This window comes from Hemitrygon akajei, chromosome 8, assembly GCF_048418815.1.
Source record: "Hemitrygon akajei chromosome 8, sHemAka1.3, whole genome shotgun sequence".
In the NCBI taxonomy this organism is placed as follows: Eukaryota; Metazoa; Chordata; class Chondrichthyes; order Myliobatiformes; family Dasyatidae; genus Hemitrygon; species Hemitrygon akajei.
The window spans coordinates 4,266,306-4,284,420 of record NC_133131.1 but is presented as its reverse complement, the minus strand read 5'-3'; the positions used below and the strand labels follow the sequence as shown (position 1 = coordinate 4,284,420).

Sequence of the window (18,115 nt, the reverse complement as noted above, 5' to 3'; positions counted from 1 at the left end):
CTCTCTCTCTATTTATTTATCACTGTTTTTGCACAGATTGTGTCTTTTGTACATTGGTACAAATCGACACGATCTATCATTGATCCTATTGTGTTTCTTGGATTTACTGTGTATCCCCACTGGGAGACGAATCTCAGGGAAGTATATGGTGACAACTATGCACACACATTGATATTAAATTTACTTCAGCTTTGAACTTGGTAGACACAGGGTCTATGGGAGGATTGCTGGGGTTAAGGAATTTCCATTCTGTGGGATGACAGAAGGAACTGGGATCCTTAAAGCAGAGAAGGTAAAGTTGGCAGCTGTGAGTTGTTGGAAAGGGGTTATTCTCCTGTGTTCAGTTTGTATGGGTGGGGCCACAAAGCGTGATGGACAATGGGAGCTTTCAGTAAAGAACCGGATAGATACAATTACCAGAGGTGAGCGGGTGTCTTTCAAAGGAGATGTGTGTTGCAAGTCTTTTACCCAGAGAGTGGTGGCTGCCTGTGTGGGGGGGGGGGGGGGGGGGGTAGAGGTAAATTGGATAGCGGCATTCAGAAGGCACATAGTCAGACACAGATAGATATGCAGAGAAAGGAGGGATGGATGTTGTGGCAGTTTAATTAGTGCTTAATTACTCATTGAATTACTTGGGCGCGATATCACAGTGTGAAGCACCTATTACTGTGCTGCATTGTACAGAGCGTAGAACAGTGGAACACAGTACAGGCCTTCAGCCCACAGTGTGGTGCTGACCTTTTCACCTACTTCAAGATCAATCTAACCCTTCCCTGCTTTATCATAGACCTTCATTGTCCTTTCACCTATGAGACTCATTACAAATCTCTTAAACACCCCTAAAGAATCTGCCTGGCAGCCACCAGTCTCTGTGTAAAAAGTCCTATCTCTCATCCCCTTTGTTCTTTCCTCCAATCACCTTAAGCCCCCTTGTGTTAGCCATTGCTGCCTTGGGGAAAAGTCTCTGGTTGTCTGGGCAACCTATGGACAGGAATGATCTAAACCAGGAAGTTATACGCCACTGAATCGGACATCAGCTGAGGGAAAGTTATTGGGAAGTATTCTAAGGGACCAGATATACCAGTGTTTAGATAGACATGGACTGATTAAGGATAGTCACCATGGTTTCATGTGTGGCAGGTCATGTCTAACCAATCTTACAGAGTTTTTCAAGGAAGTTACCAGGAAAGCTGATGAAGGCAAGGCAGTGGATGTTGTCTATGCGGACTTTAGCAAGGCATTCGATAAGGTCCCACATGGGAGGTTGGTCAAGAAGGTTCAGTTGCTCAGCATTCAAGATGAGGTAGTAAACTGGATTAGACATTGGCTTTGTGGGGGAAGCCCAGAGAGTTGTGACAGAGGGTTGCCTCTCTGACTGGAGGCCTGTGACCAGTGGAGTGCCGCAGGGATCAGTGCTGGGTCTGTTGTTGTTTGTCATCGATATCAACGATATGGATGTGGTGGCATCCGTCGGTCTTGAGAGACCATGGATCTGCGCCTGGAGTTTCCAGGGCACAGGCCTGGGCAGGGTTGTATGGGAGACCGGCAGTTGCCCAAGCTGCAGGCCTTCCCCTCTCCACGCCACCGATGTTGTCCAAGGGAAGGGCACTAGGACCCAAGCGGCTTGGCACCGGTGACGTCGCAGAGAAATGTGTTGTTAAGCGCCTTGCTCAAGGACACAAACATGTTGCCTCAGCTGAGGCTCGAACCAGTGACCTTCAGGTCACTAGACTGATGCCTTGCCCACTAGGCTACGCGCCAATGATATGGATGATAATGTGGTTAACTGGATCAGCAAATTTGCGATGACACTAAGATTGGGGTGTACTGGACAGCGAGGAAAGCTGTCATGGCCTGCAGTGGGGTCTGGACCAGCTGGAAAAATGGCAGATGGAATTTAATGCAGACAAGTGTGGTATAGCAATTCAGTAGGACCAACCAGGATAGGTTTTACACTGTGAACGGTCGGGCACTGAGGAATATGGCAGAACAAAGAGATCTGGGAATACAGGTTCAAAATTCATTGAAAGTGGCATCACAGTTAGAGAGGGGGATCGTAAAGAAAGGTTTTGGTACATTGGCCATAAATCAAAGTATTGAGTACAGGAGATGGAATGCTGTGTTAAAGTTGTACAAGACATTGGTGAGGTCTAATTTGGAGAATTGTATGCAGTTTAGGCCACCTCCCTACAAGAAACGTGGAAACAAGGCTGAAAGAGTACAGAGAACATTTAGAAGGATGTTGCTGGGTCTGGAGGACCTGAGGTTTAAGGAAAGATTGAATAGGTTAGGACTTCATTGCTTGGAATGTAGAAGATTAAGAGGAGATTTGATAGAGGTATACACAATTATGGGGGGGTGGGTATAGATAGGATAAATCCAAGCAGGTTTTTTCCACTGTCAGGTGGGACTACAACCAGAGGTCATGGGTTAAGGGTGAAAGGTGAAATGTTTAAGGGAATATGAGGGGAAACTTCTTCACTGAGGGGGCTGTGAGAATGTGGAATGAGTTGCCAGCCCCACTAGTCCCTACAAGCTCAGTTTCAATGTTTAGCAGAAGTTTGGATAGGTACATGGATGGTAGGGGTATGGAGGGCGATGGTCCAGTGCAGGTTGAGGGGAGCAGGCATCTTAAGTGCTTTCAGCATGGATAGATGGGCCTATTTCTGTCTGTACTTCACTATGACTCTATGCCTCTTATCATCTCATACACTATCAATTCACCTCTCATCCTCCTTCACTCCAAAGAGAAAAGCCCTAGATACTCATAAAGCATGCTCTCTAATCCAGGCAGCATCCTGGTCAATCTCCTCTGCACCCTCTCTAATCCAGGCAGCATCCTGGTCAATCTCCTCTGCACCCTCTCTAATCCAGGCAGCATCTTGGACGATCTCCTCTGCACCCTCTCTAATCCAGGCAGCATCCTGGTCAATCTCCTCTGCACCCTCCCTAATCCAGGCAGCATCCTGGTCAATCTCCTCTGCACCCTCTCTAATCCAGGCAGCATCCTGGTCAATCTCCTCTGCACCCTCTCTAATCCAGGCAGCATCCTGGTAAATCTCCTCTGCACCCTCTCTAATCCAGTCAGCATCCTGGTCAATCTCCACTGCACCCTCTCTAATCCAGGCAGCATCCTGGTCAATCTCCACTGCACCCTCTCTAATCCAGGCAGCATCCTGGTCAATCTCCACTGCACCCTCTCTAATCCAGGCAGCATCCTGGTCAATCTTCCTAAGAAGGTTGGCGTCATTCAATGTCTGTAGTGAGATGCTGAAGATGTTCTATAGGTCAGTTGTGGAGAGCGCCCTCTTCTTTGTGGTGGCGTGTTGTGGAGGAAGCATTAAGAAGAGGGACGCCTCACGTCTTAATAAGCTGGTAAGGAAGGCGGGCTCTGTCGTGGGCAAAGTACTGGAGACTTTAACATCAGTAGCTGAGCGAAGGGTGCTGAGTAGGCTACGGTCAATTATGGATAACTCTGAACATCCTCTACATAGCACCATCCAGAGACAGAGAAGCAGTTTCAGCGACAGGTTACTATCGATGCAATGCTCCTCAGACAGGATGAAGAGGTCAATACTCCCCAATGCCATTAGGCTTTACAATTCTACCGCCAGGACTTAAGAACTTTTTAAAAGCTATTATTAATGCTTTTTGAGATGGTGATTTAGATGCATATCATATTTTTTTTTACTGAGTTAAGTATTGTATGTAATTAGTTCTGCTACAACAAGTGTATGGGACATTGGAAAAAAAGTTGAATTTCCCCATGGGGATGAATAAAGTATCTATCTATCTATCTATCTCCTCTGCACCCTCTCTAATCCAGGCAGCATCCTGGTAAATCCCCTCTGCACCCTCTCTAATCCAGGCAGCATCCTGGTCAATCTCCACTGCACCCTCTCTAATCCAGGCAGCATCCTGGTAAATCTCCACTGCACCCTCTCTAATCCAGGCAGCATCCTGGTCAATCTCCACTGCACCCTCTCTAATCCAGGCAGCATCCTGGTCAATCTCCTCTGCACCCTCCCTAATCCAGGCAGCATCCTGGTCAATCTCCTCTGCACCCTCTCTAATCCAGGCAGCATCCTAGTAAATCCCCTCTTCACCCTCTCTAATCCAGGCAGCATCCTGGTCAATCTCCACTGCACCCTCTCTAACCCAGGCAGCATCCTGGTCAATCTCCTCTGCACCCTCTCTAATCCAGGCAGCATGCTGGTCAATCTCCTCTGCACCCTCTCTAATCCAGGCAGCATCCTGGTCAATCTCCTCTGCACCCTCTCTAATCCAGGCAGCATCCTGGTCAATCTCCTCTGCACCCTCCCTAATCCAGGCAGCATCCTGGTCAATCTCCTCTGCACCCTCTCTAATCCAGGCAGCATCCTAGTAAATCCCCTCTTCACCCTCTCTAATCCAGGCAGCATCCTGGTCAATCTCCACTGCACCCTCTCTAATCCAGGCAGCATCCTGGTCAATCTCCTCTGCACCCTCTCTAATCCAGGCAGCATCCTGGTCAATCTCCTCTGCACCCTCTCTAATCCAGGCAGCATCCTGGTCAATCTCCTCTGCACCCTCTCTAATCCAGGCAGCATCCTGGTCAATCTCCTCTGCACCCTCTCTAATCCAGGCAGCATCCTGGTCAATCTCCTCTGCACCCTCTCTAAAGTTTTCACATCCTTCCTACAATGAGGCAACCAGAACTGAACACAATATTCCAAATATGATCTTACTGGGGTTTTATGGAGCTGCAACGTTACCTCATAGTTCTTGTACTCAGTCTCCTGACCAATGAAGGCCAACACACTCTATGACTTCTTAACCTCCCTGTCAAATTGCAAGGCAGCTTTGAGAGATAGAATATGTACACAAAGCTGGAAGAACTCAGCAGGCCAGGCAGCATCCGTGAGAACAGAGTAGCCAATGTTTCGGGCCAAGACCCTTCATCAGGAAACTTTTTAGCTTTGAGAGATGTATGGATGTTCTTGCTGTACCTCCACACTGTAAAGAATTCTGTCAGTACTTCATTTATTTTTAATATTATTTATTTTCATCCTTATTTATCTTTTATTTTTAATTTAGAGATACAGCACTTGGTCGCCCCTCTCGTTATCGCTGATTGGCCAAATTAATTCTATTAAAATGAATATCTTACCTAAATTTATATACCTTTTTCAGGCCTTACCCATTTTTATTCCTAAATTCTTTTTTGATTCTCTTGATTCTATTCTATCTTCTTATATATTGAAAATCAAACATTCTTGACTAAATGAAGTTCATCTTCAAAAAGCTGAAAAGAATGGAGGTTTAGCTTTACCAAATTTTAGGTTTTATTACTGGGCAGTCAATATATGAAATCTTACTATTTTGGTCATACTATATTAACCGCGAGGACTGTCTGGTATGAGTTTCTTTAGAAGCTAATTCTGTTAATAAATTTTCTAACATTTATCTTCTTGGATCCTCACTTCCTTTATCTTTAACTAAACTATCTGACAATTTGGTACTTAAACATATTTTGAGGATCTGGGTACAATTTAGAAAATACTTTGGTTTATTGAGATTTTCTCTTTCAAGTCCCATTTTTCTAATTATTTTTTTAAACCCTCTATGATCGATCTAGTTTTTAAGGAATGGGATAGATTGGCTATTAAATGCTCACAGGATTTGTTTGTTGGAGGAAGTTTCTTTTTATTTGAGCTGTTGTCAGCTAAATATAGCTTACCAAAAACCCAGTTTTCTTGCTATCTACAAATTAGAGACTTTTTGCGATCTCAGTTATATATATTTCCTAAAAGTCCCAATAAGAATTTATTAGATGTAATTTCTAATTTGAAACCTTTTCATAATGGTTCAATAGCCAATATTTATGGCATGTTGCTGGGAATGAGAAATGTGCCTTTATACAAAATTAAAAATCTTTGGGAAAAAGATTTACAGATTTCAATTTCTGAGGAAACTTGGAATGGAATTTTTAAATTGGTTAAATTTTTAAATCATTATGTGCCCACCACTCCCTCCTATAATTTAAAGTGGTTCATAGGGCTCACATGACCAAGGATAAGCTATCTCGTTTCTATTCGGATATACCTTCCTATTGTGATAGATGTAACAATGGAGAAGCTTCACTAGTTCATATGTTTTAGACATGTCCGAGTCTTGAAAAGTACTGGAAGGAAGTGTTCCAAACTTTCTCTGTACTTTTCAAAGTAAATTTTAAGCCTAACCCTTTGACTGCCTTATTTGGTATTGTTGGAGGAAAAAATTAATTTGGAGACATCTGATTTGTACATTTTGGCTTTTATTTCTCTTATAGCTAGGTGGGTGCTCTTGCTTAAATGGAAGGTTTTCATTCCACCTACTCATGCTGAATGGTTACGTGATATTATGTCGTGCTTAAATTTAGAGAAAATCCGTTGTTCAATTTCCGAATCTAGTCAAGACTTTCAAACATTGTGGGGACCATTTTTGAACTATTTTCAAAACATTTGATTTGCTCTTAAAGTACAGATGTTGGCTAATAACATATTTCACAATATGATAAGGATTTTTTCCCTTTTTTCTTTCTTTACCAAATAGCTTTGGTCTTGGTAGTGGGATTAGATTTTTTTTGCAATAAAATCATCACATTTCAATATTATGATTTAATTTACATGAATATAGGGTAATGAGATTCCAAGTGTGATTCAAATATAATGTATTTGATAATATATAATCCTTTTCTTTGACTTAATGATACACATCTTATTTTACTCTGTATTCTTCTATGTAGAAAATTAATAAAAAAAGAGATACAGCACAGAGTAGGCCCTACAGGCCTTTCATGTCACACCGCCCAGCAACCCACCTGTTTAACCCTTGCCTAATCGCCGGACAATTTACAATGTCCAAATAACTTACTAACCGGTACGTCTTTGGACTGTCGGAGGAAACCGGAGCACTCCTAGGAAACCCACACGGTCACGGGTCATGAGGAGTACATATAAACTCCTTACAGATGGTGTCTGAATTGAACTCTGGGAACCCCCTGCCCCTGACCACGATGCCACTGTGGCGCACCCCATGGTCTATATTCTATGCTGATGCTCCATGTAAAGGTTGTGGGGGATATCTCACTGAGGAAGAGTTCAGATCTACAGACACCTTTGGAATGAAGTGTTACTGAATTACTCCCCTCTTGTTGTTTAGGAAGCCCGATGCGGATTCACAATCCTGATCATGGCTTTGTACTGGTGCACAGAGGCACTGCCGCTCGCTGTCACCGCCTTGATCCCTGTCCTCTTCTTCCCGATGTTTGGAATCATGGAATCCTCAATGGTAGGTTGTCAGGATCAGAATCGAGTTTTATTATCGCCGGCATGTGTCGCGGAATTTGTTGGCATTTGTGGCTCAGCTTTACTCAGCGGGGGGCAGGCGGGCAGTGGTCACCAGACTGAGCAGGATGACGTTTGCAGACGAAGCCTCCTCACTAACTCAAGCTGGAAAATTCCCGAGGGCTGCTCCAGAAGGTATTGGGGGGCTTGCTGGAGCTCCAGGGATTGCATTTTCGGGAGAGGCTGGATAGGCTGACACAGCTGAAGGAGGCTCGGGGGTGACCTTCTAGAGGTTTATAAAAGCAGAAGGGGCTGACGGTGTTGCCGGGGTAACGGCGGTGTGGGGGTATCAAAATGAACAGCGGCAAGGAGAGCTATGCAGTGGGCTGGGTGGCAGACAGTCAGTCCTGAAACCGGACGGTGAGAGGGAGCAACAACACGGCTGCCAACCCTCCTTTCCACACCTTCACTACCCAGCAGTCAGCTGTTATTCACTCCCGCCCTAGAGCGCAAGGGCGGTGGTAAGAAATGGAATATTCCAGAAGATGAACTGGGCATTGGAAATAAGGACAAGCTGGAGCAAGTGAAGCCAGTTTGACGGATGAACCTCACAGCAGTCGGACAGGAAGTGGCCCAACGGCTTTCACAGTACAAAAAAGAAATACAGTGCAACTAATGAGAAACTAGACACAAAAAGAAATAATAATAATAATAAATATCAAGAACACGAGACAAAGTCCTTGAAAATGAGTCCATTGTTTCTGGGGACTTCAGTGCTGGCAAGTGAAGTTATCCCCTCTGTTATTTCCTCAAGAGGCTGATGGTTGCACAGTTCGTTGTCTTCTGCACTCTGGTAGAATGCTCGAGTTAGTGCGGTCTTTCATTGATTCTGTCATGCTCATTCTATGGGTTTATTGAGTATGACCACAAGAAACCAAATCTCAGGGTTGTATAGGGTGACGTTAAGGTACTTTGAACTTTGACATTAAGGTAGATGGACAGTCTTTTTAAGACCAGCTTTATTTGGCCACATACATCAAATCGTTCGGTGCAATGCGTTAGGTCGACTTAGTGAACATTGTTCTTGGCAGCCCGCAAGAGCCACCATGCTTCTGGTGCCAACATAGCATGTGCTCGACTCACTAACCTTAACTGTTCTTCGTTAGAATGTGGGGAGAGACTGGAGCACGCAGAGGAAACTTACACGGTCATGCAGCAACGGCAGGAACTGATCGCTGGCTGGCACTGTAAAATAATGTGCTGATTGCAACACCACTGTACAACACAGGGGAAGGGGGGGTCTAAATGAAAGTGCATCACTTTCAGGTGGGAGGGGAGAGGTTTAAAGGGGACCTGAATGGCCAGTTTTTAAACACAGAAGGTGATGCATGTATGTGACAAGCTGCCAGAGGAAGTCGTGGGGAAGGTGCAATTATATTTACAAGACAGGTACGTGGATAAGGAAGGTTTAGAGAGTAAAGTGGGTCAAAGACAGGAAAATAGAGGTAGCTTAGGTAGATATCCAAGTGGGGATGAATGAGTTGGGCTGATGGGTCTGTTTCCATCCCCTGTGACCCTAAGAATTTGCACAACACTTCCTTATTTCTCAAGCCAACACAGGAGACAACCCTTCTCTGTTTCCCAAGCCCAACACTAGAGACAACTCTTCTTCATTTCCCAATCCCAACATAGGGGACAACTGTACTCCATTTTCGAAGACCAACACGGGAGACAACTCTTCTCTATTTCCCATGCCCAACACAGGAGACAACTCTCCTATGTTTCCCAAGCCCAACACAGGAGAGAAATCTTCTCTATTGATGAAGACCAACATAGGAGACAACTCTTCCCTATTTCCGAAGCCCAACACAAGAGACAACTCTTCTGAATCTCCCAAGCCCAACACAGGTGACAACACTTCTCTATTTCCCAAGCCCAACACAGAAGACAACACTTCTCCATTCACCGATCTCAACACAGGAGAGAACTCTTCTTTATTGATCAAGACCAACATAGCAGACAGCTCCTCCCTATTTCCCAAGCCCAATCCAGGAGACAACTCTTCCCTTTTTCCCAAGCCTAACACAGGAGACAACTCGTCTCAATTCACAAAGCCCAACACAGGAGAGAATTCTTCTCTATTTCCCAAGCCCAGTACAGGAGTCAACGTTTCTAAATTTCCCAAGCCCAACACAGGAGACACCTTTTCTCTATTTCCCAAGCCCAACACAGAAGACAACACTTCTCCATTCACCAATCTCAACACAGGAGAGAACTCTTCTTTATTGATCAAGACCAACATAGCAGACAGCTCCTCCCTATTTCCCAAGCCCAATCCAGGAGACAACTCTTCCCTTTTTCCCAAGCCTAACACAGGAGACAACTCGTCTCAATTCACAAAGCCCAACACAGGAGAGAATTCTTCTCTATTTCCCAAGCCCAGTACAGGAGTCAATGTTTCTAAATTTCCCAAGCCCAACACAGGAGACACCTTTTCTCTATTTCCCAAGCCTAACACAGGAGACAACACTTCTCTATTTCCTCAAGCATAACACAGGGTACAACTCCTCCCTATTTCCCAAGCCCAATCCAGGAGTCAACTCTTCTCAATTTCCCAAGGCCAACACAGAAGACAACACTTCTCCACTCACCAAGCCCAACACAGGAGAGAATTCTTCTCTATTGATCAAGACCAACACAGGAGACGACACTTCTCTATTGAGCAAACCCAAGTCAGGAGAGAACTCTTCTCTATTTCCCAAACCCAACACAGGAGACAACTCTTCCCCATTTCCCAAGCCCAGCACAGCAGAGAACCCTTCTCTATTTCCCAAACCCAACACAGCAGGCAACTCTCCTACGTTTCCCAAGCCCAACACAGGAGAGAAATCTTCTCTGTTGATCAGGACCAACACAGGAGACAACTCTCCTCTATTTCCAAAGCACAAAACAGCAGACAATGTGGTCTATTTCCTAAGCCCAACACAGGAGACAACTCTTCTCTATTTGACATGCCAAGGACAGGAGAGAACTCTTCTCCATTTCCACAAGCCTAACACAGGATACAACTCTTCTCTATTTCCCAACCCAACGCAGGACACAACTCTCATCCATTTCCCAAGCCCAGAAGAGACAACTCTTTCCTGTTTCCCAAGCCCAACACAAGAGACAACTCTTCTCTATTCATCAAGCCCAATACAAGATATAACTCCTCTCTATTTCCCAAGCCCAACAGAGGGGACAACTCTTCATCATTTCCCCAAGCCCAATGCAGGAGACAACTCCTCGAATTCCCAAGCCCAACACAGGAGACAATATGCTCCATTCACCAAGCCCAACCCAGGAGAGACCTGTTCTCTATTGATCAAGACCAACACAGCAGAGAACTCTTCTCTATTTCCCAAAACCAACACAGCAGACAACTCCCCTACGTTTCCCAAGCCCAACACAGGAGAGAAATCTTCTCTATTCATCAAGACCAACACAGGAGACAACTCTTCTCTATTTCCCAAGCTCAACAGAGGATACAACTCTTCTCGATTTCCCAAGACCAACACAGGAGACAACTCTTCTCTATTCACAAAGCCCAACAACAGGAGAGAATTCTTCTCTATTTCCCAAGCCAAATAAAGGAGTCAACACTTCTCACTTTCCTAAGCCCAAGACAGGAGACAACTCTTCTCTATTTCCCAAACCCAACACAGTAGACAACTCTTCCCTATTTCCCAAGCCCAGCACAAGGGACAACTCTTCTCCATTCACCAAGCCCAGCACAGGAGACAACTCTTCTCTATATCCCAAACCCAACACAGCAGACAAATCTCCTATGTTTCCCAAGCCCAACATAGGAGAGAAATCTTCTCTATTGATCAAGCCCAACACAGGAGACAACTCCTCTCCATTCACCAAGCCCAACACAGGAGAGAACTCTTCTCCATTTCCGAAGTGCTACAAAGGAGACAACTCTTCTCCTTTTACCAAGTCAAAGACATAAGAACATAAGAGCATGAATAGGCCATCTGGCCCTTTGAACCTGTTCCGCCATTCAATAAGATCATGGCTGATTTGGCTGTGGACTCATCTCCTTTTCCCCATAACCCTAACTTCCACTACTATCAAAAATTTTTCCAACCTTGTCTTAAGTATGTTTACTGAGGTAGCCTCCACTGCTTCATTGGGCAGAGAATCCACAGATTCACCACTGTCTGGGAAAAGCAGTTCTTCCTCATCTCACACGCCACGCACACACACACACACAGATGCACACACCAATACAGTTACTAAAACAAAAGTTTAACATGTCTGCAGATCTATCCTGGCCCAACACCCTGATACAATCATGAAGAAAGCACACCACTGGCTGTACATTGTTAGGAATTTGAGGTGACTTGGTCTGTCACCAAAGGCTCTGGCAAATTTCTACCGATGTACCCGTGGAGAGCGTTCTAACTGGCTACAACACCATCTGGTGTGGAGGGGCCACTGCACAGGATCGGAGAAAGCATGGAATTTACAATGATACACTGGAATTTAGAAGGATGAGAGGGGATCTGATTGAGACATATAAGATTATTAAGGGATTGGACACACTGGAGGCAGGAAGCATGTTCCCGCTGATGGGTGAGTCCAGAACTCGAGGCCACAGTTTAAGAATAAGGGGTAGGCCATTTAGAACTGAGATGCGGAAAAACTTTTTCACCCAGAGAGTGGTGGATATGTGGAATGCTCTGTCCCAGAAGGCAGTGGAGGCCAAGTCTCTGGATGCATTCAAGAGAGAGTTAGATAGAGCTCTTATAGATAGTGGGGTCAAGGGATATGGGGAGAGGGCAGGAACGGGGTACTGATTGTGTATGATCAGCCATGATCACAGTGAATGGCGGTGCTGGCTAGGAGGGCTGAATAGCCTACTCCTGCACCTATTGTCTATTGTCTATAAAGCTGCAGAAAGTTGTAAACTCAGCCCGCTCTACCAAGGGTACCAGCCCCCCCCAGTATCAACAACATCTTCAAACAACGATGCAGCATCCATCATTAAGGATGCCCGTCACCCAGGAGATGCCCTCTTCTCATTGCTATCATCGGGGAGGAGGTACAGGAGCCTGAAGACCCCTCTTCTCATTGCTATCATCGGGGAGGAGGTACAGGAGCCTGAAGACCCCTCTTCTCATTGCTATCATCGGGGAGGAGGTACAGGAGCCTGAAGACCCCTCTTCTCATTGCTATCATCGGGGAGGAGGTACAGGAGCCTGAAGACCCCTCTTCTCATTGCTACCATCAGGGAGGGGGTACAGGAGCCTGAAGACTCACACTCAATGATTCAGGAACAGCTTCTTCACCTCCACCATCAGATTTCTGAATGAACAATGAACCCATGAACTCTACCTCACTATTTTTTGTCTGTCTTTTTGACTACTTATTTTTAAATATATTTTTATCATAATTTATAGTAATTTTTAATGTATTGCAGTGTATTGCTGCCACAAAACAGCAAATTTCATGATGTGTGTAAGTGTTGATAAACCTGATTCCAATTCAGAAAAAAATACAGAAATCTGAAATAAAAACAACAGACTGCTGAGAAGATTCGACAGGTCAGTCAGCATCTGCGGAGAGGAAAACAGAGCCAGTGTTTCAGTTCAGAGACCGTTTATTAGAAGGGTATGTCTTAAACAGTCAAATCAAAATCACATTTATTGTTACTGATGTACAGTATGAAATTTGTTGTTTGGGGGCCACAGCACAGCACAATACATAAAAGTTATTACCAGTTACACAATTAAGTATAGAGTGCAAATGAGAAATTACGAGGTAATGAACACAGGCTTGTGAACTGTTCCAAGACCTGACAGCTGATAGGAAGAAGCTGTTCCTAAAACATTGAGTGTAGGAAAAGGTTTTCACTTGCACAGAGCGACGGACGACTGGAATGTTCTGCCAGGGTGGTGGTGGAGGCAGATACAACAGAGGCGTTCGGACAGTTTCCTGGAAAGTCTTAGTGCAGTGTCGTTAGTATTCTGGCTATTCAGGCAGTATCCAGAATGTTCTACGACAATGTGCTCTGTGTTCCAGGTGCTCAGGCAGTAGCTGGAATGTCTTCTGTGTTCTAGGAGTTCAACCAGTATCTAAAGACATGTACTTTGTTCCAGGTGTGTGAGCAGTATCTGAAGGACACCAACATGTTGCTGGTTGGAGGTCTGGTCGTGGCCATCGCAGTGGAGTATTGGAATCTGCACAAACGCATCGCACTCAGAGTGCTACTGATAGTCGGAGTCAGGCCGTCCCTGTAAGGCTCCATTATCTATTGGCTTACTGTCCCGAGGTGGGCATTGGTCAGCTCTGTTTGCTTTAGCCCCCCGAGCTGCCTGGTGGTTTTATTGCTGATCATCCAGTAGGTGCGGTTCCAAATCCTGGTCTGGGAAGAACTCAAAGAGCCAATCTGATCCCATCGTCCAGCACAGGTTCTCTGGGACAAGTATCAACGTGCTCTTCCCAATCCCATTCTAACATCTCACTCCATGGCCTCCTCTACTGCCTCAGTGAGGTTGGAGGAGCAACACCTCATTTTCCATCTGCATAGCCTCCAACCTGGTGGCAGGAACATCCATTTCTCCAACTATTAGTGATTTCTCTCTTCCCTATTTCTCTCTTTGTCCATGAGGCCATAGACATAGGAGAATGAGGCCATTCAGCCCATTTGTCTGCTCTGCCATTTGATCACGACTGATTTATTACCTCTCTCAACCCCATCTTCCTGCCTTCTCCCTGTAACCTTTGACATCCTGATTAATAAAGAACCTATCAGCCTCCACTTTAAATGTACCCAGTGACAACCTCCACAGCCGTCTGTGGCAATGAATTCCACAGATTCACCATCCTCTGGCGAAAGAAATTCCTCCTCATCTCCATTCTGAAGGGAAGTCCTTCCAATCCCCATTCCACTTCCCCTCTCACCCCTCCTCTTCTCCTCACCTGCCCATCCCCTCCCTCTGGGTCCACTCCCATGGTCCTCTCTGCTCTTCTACCAGATTCCTCCTTCTTCAGCCCTTTACCTTTTCCACCAGTCACCTCCCCCCCGCCCACCCACCTCCCCTCACCTGGTCTCTCCTATCACCTCCCCCCCGCCCACCCACCTCCCCTCACCTGGTCTCTCCTATCACCTCCCTCCCCCGCCCACCCACCTCCCCTCACCTGGTCTCTCCTATCACCTCCCTCCCCCGCCCACCCACCTCCCCTCACCTGGTCTCTCCTATCACCTCCCTCCCCCGCCCACCCACCTCCCCTCACCTGGTCTCTCCTATCACCTCCCTCCCCCGCCCACCCACCTCCCCTCACCTGGTCTCTCCTATCACCTCCCTCCCCCGCCCACCCACCTCCCCTCACCTGGTCTCTCCTATCACCTCCCTCCCCCGCCCACCCACCTCCCCTCACCTGGTCTCTCCTATCACCTCCCTCCCCCGCCCACCCACCTCCCCTCACCTGGTCTCTCCTATCACCTCCCTCCCCTGCCCACCCACCTCCCCTCACCTGGTCTCTCCTATCACCTCCCTCCCCCACCCACCCACCTCCCCTCACCTGGTCTCTCCTATCACCTCCCTCCCCCGCCCACCCACCTCCCCTCACCTGGTCTCTCCTATCACCTCCCTCCCCCGCCCACCCACCTCCCTTCACCTGGTCTCTCCTACCACCTGCCAGCTTGTTCTCCCCCCTCCCCTCCTTTCCAGTCCTGATAAAGTCTCAGACAGTTCATTCCCCTTCCGTTCAGATTCTCCTTTCAACAACAACTACCTACATTTCTATAACCAGCAGAGTGATCCATAATTTTTCACAAGGGGGAGGGGGTATTAAAGCAATAATTATGCTGAGCCATTTAGTGGGGCTCAGAGAAGCGTTTAAGGAGGAGCAGGGTCGAGAGAGGCTGAAAAGGTTTGAAAGAGGTTGGTTGGTGTGGTTGGCACAGCCTTGATGCCCCTCTCCTCCTCCTGTTCCACAGTGCCCTCTATTCATCCCTGCCAACCAGGGGACGAGCAAAGCGCTCAGGAAATGCTGACGTGATGGAGGGGGTGGCGGTGGTGGTGGTCCACCGGGGTTACAGGTGCTAGGGTGACCCTAACATATGTTGTGGTGCAGGCTGATGATGGGGTTCATGGGCACGACCGCCTTCCTCTCCATGTGGATCAGTAACACGGCGACCACCGCCATGATGGTGCCCATCGCCCAGGCTGTGTTGGACCAGCTCAACATGGCCGAGTCTGAGCAGATCGAGCTGGAAGACGTGTACACGAACCAGATGGTGGTGGCGGCTAAGGAGACAGAAACTGGCAACTCTGTCACCAAGGACTCCAAGAAACTCCAGACAATAGATGGCATGGAAAAAGACAGGGACACCACTGAGAAACGTAAGGAAACAGGAGCAGTTTATTTGCCACACCAAACTGTATATCCTGGCAACATGGGAAGAGGCTGTTCAGCCCACTGAATCTAGACTAGCCCACAGAGCAATGCCGTTCTCCAACTCCTTTTGCTGGGCTGGTTTTTCATTACCCCGTGTTTTCCCCAGGGGAGATCTAACCCTGTAAAACTGGGTGGCTTTTCAATGTCTCCAACCTTTAAATAGCCCATGTTCCACGTCGGTGCTCTTGTCAGCCGAGGCAGTGGGTGTCTTTTAGAACGTAGAATATTACAGCGCTCTACAGGCCCTTCGGCCCATAATGTTGTACCGACCTTTTAACCTACTTGAAGATCAATTTAACCCACCCTCCCACATATGCTTCCATTTTAATAATAAAGGTTAAAGATTAGCTTTATTTGAAACATAGAATGAAAGATGCTGTTTGTGTCTAGGGAGCAAAAAAGTTTTGTTCAACTTGTGTAGAAACCTTCTCTTCAGGACAGTCACAGATCTGCTCTCACATTGCACGGTGGTGGAGGTGATGGCAAATTTCAGATGAAGGTTCACTGGGATGATATCACACAGGACACTGGACACAGGACTCTGGACACTGGACACAGGACACAGGACACTGGACACCGGACACTGGACACTGGACACTGGACACAGGACACAGGACACTGGACACTGGGCACAGGACACTGGACACTGGACACTGGACAATGCAGCTCAGTTCAGGCCCTTCGTTAGTGGGATGTGCTTTCAGACTTTTGAACTTTCTGCCCAATGGGAGAGGGGAGAAGAGAGAACGTCCCAGGGTGGTGGTGGTGGGGGGGGGGGGGTATTTGATTACACCAGCTGCTTTACTGAGGCAGTGAGAAGTGCAGACAGGGTTGATGGCGTGGAGGCTGGTTTCCGTGACGTTCTGAGATGCAGTCACAGGCAGAGCAGTTGCCCTCCCAAGCCGTGATCATCCAGATAGGATGCTTTCAATTGTGCACTGGCAGGGACATTGAGAACTTCTTTAGCCTCCTGAGGAAGGTTTGGAGCTCATTGAGGTTTCTTGGCCACGTGTTTGGACCAAGCCAGGCTATTGGTGATGAACATTAAAACCCCACCATCTCTGTCCAGGACACTCTGCACTGCCTTCAGGTCCCAGAAGCCTCCTGAGAGCCAGTGCACACCTGGACATGCTCGTATCCTTGGGACGAAAGCCTCAACAGCTTCCAGCCTCCTCCAGACGAGGAGGTCTCTGGCCGACTCTCCTCCCCGTGTGCTGTGTGCTCTGTGTTCTGCACCTTGGCCTGGAGGAACACCAGTTTGTTTAGCCGGTTGAATGAGAACTGAATTTGAACTTTGTTCAGGTATAGTTTATCAGTGACTTTGCTTTGAACGTAAAACTCTTTGTTGTTCACCATCCAGCCAACGGACACCTCCCGCTGCCTGAGGACACGGCCGAGGAAGACAGCGGAGCAGCAGCGAAGTTGCAGAGGCACCTGAAGCTGTCGAAGGGAATGAACCTGTCTGTCTGCTACGCGGCCAGTATCGGGGGCACGGCCACTCTCACCGGGACCACCCCCAACCTCATCATGAAGGGCCAGATTGACGAGTGAGTCCTGTTATGACCATCCAAAGATCCGCCACCCTGCGTACCCGACTCCCAGCCACAGTGTCTGAGCAACACACACAAAACACCCGAGGAACTCAGCAGGTCAGGCAGCATCTATGGAGAGGAGAACCTTCATCAGGGTTCAGCCAGTTCCTAGTTTTGGATCTCCCCCTCCCCCTCCCACTATCAAATCTCTTACTGTCTCTTCTTTCAGTTAGTCCTGACGAAGGGTCTCGGCCCGAAATGTCGACAGCGCTTCTCCCTATAGATGCTGCCTGGCCTGCTGTGTTCCACCAGCATTTTGAGTGTGTTGCTTGAATTTCCAGCACCTGCAGATTTCCTCGTGTTCGCATCCTAGTGTACACAACCCCGCTTTGTAACTCTGGTGCCCGAGTCCAGGCAACATCCTGGCAAATCGCTCCTGCACTCTCTAGCTTAGTAACTTCTCCTCGAACAAGGTGGCTCCTTTGACAAGGGATACGTTTTGATAGGGCATTTAAGGACGGGACATTGTGCGGTGGTTTCCACTGCTGTCTTGTAGTTCCAGGTCGCAGGTTAAACGCAGGCAAGTTCACTGTCCTGGTGATGAAACCTCAGTGGTGGCAGGGTATTCATTAGTCTCACAGCCTGGGGGAAGAAGCTGTTACCCAGTCTGACAGTCCTAGTCCTGATGCTCCTGTACCTCCTTCCTGGCGGTAGTGGGTCAAAGAGATAGAGGGATGGGTGGTAGAGGTCTTCAACAATACTTCAGGCCCTTTGTCTGGTAAATGTATAAAGTTGTCAGAAACCTTGCATGCTTCGACCTCCTCA

At 47.1% G+C, this 18,115-nt stretch overlaps 1 protein-coding gene across 1 annotated transcript in view; it reads left to right on the top strand.

Annotated features, from left to right (window-relative positions):
* Positions 1–18,115, top strand: part of LOC140731566 (Na(+)/citrate cotransporter-like) — an 81,923-nt gene that overhangs the window by 3,254 nt on the left and 60,554 nt on the right. The window contains exons 2-5 of the mRNA XM_073053084.1: positions 7,183–7,311; positions 13,454–13,590; positions 15,435–15,703; positions 17,119–17,305. Coding sequence (XP_072909185.1) covers positions 7,183–7,311; positions 13,454–13,590; positions 15,435–15,703; positions 17,119–17,305 — 722 coding nt within the window. The remainder of the gene's footprint in view (positions 1–7,182; positions 7,312–13,453; positions 13,591–15,434; positions 15,704–17,118; positions 17,306–18,115) is intronic.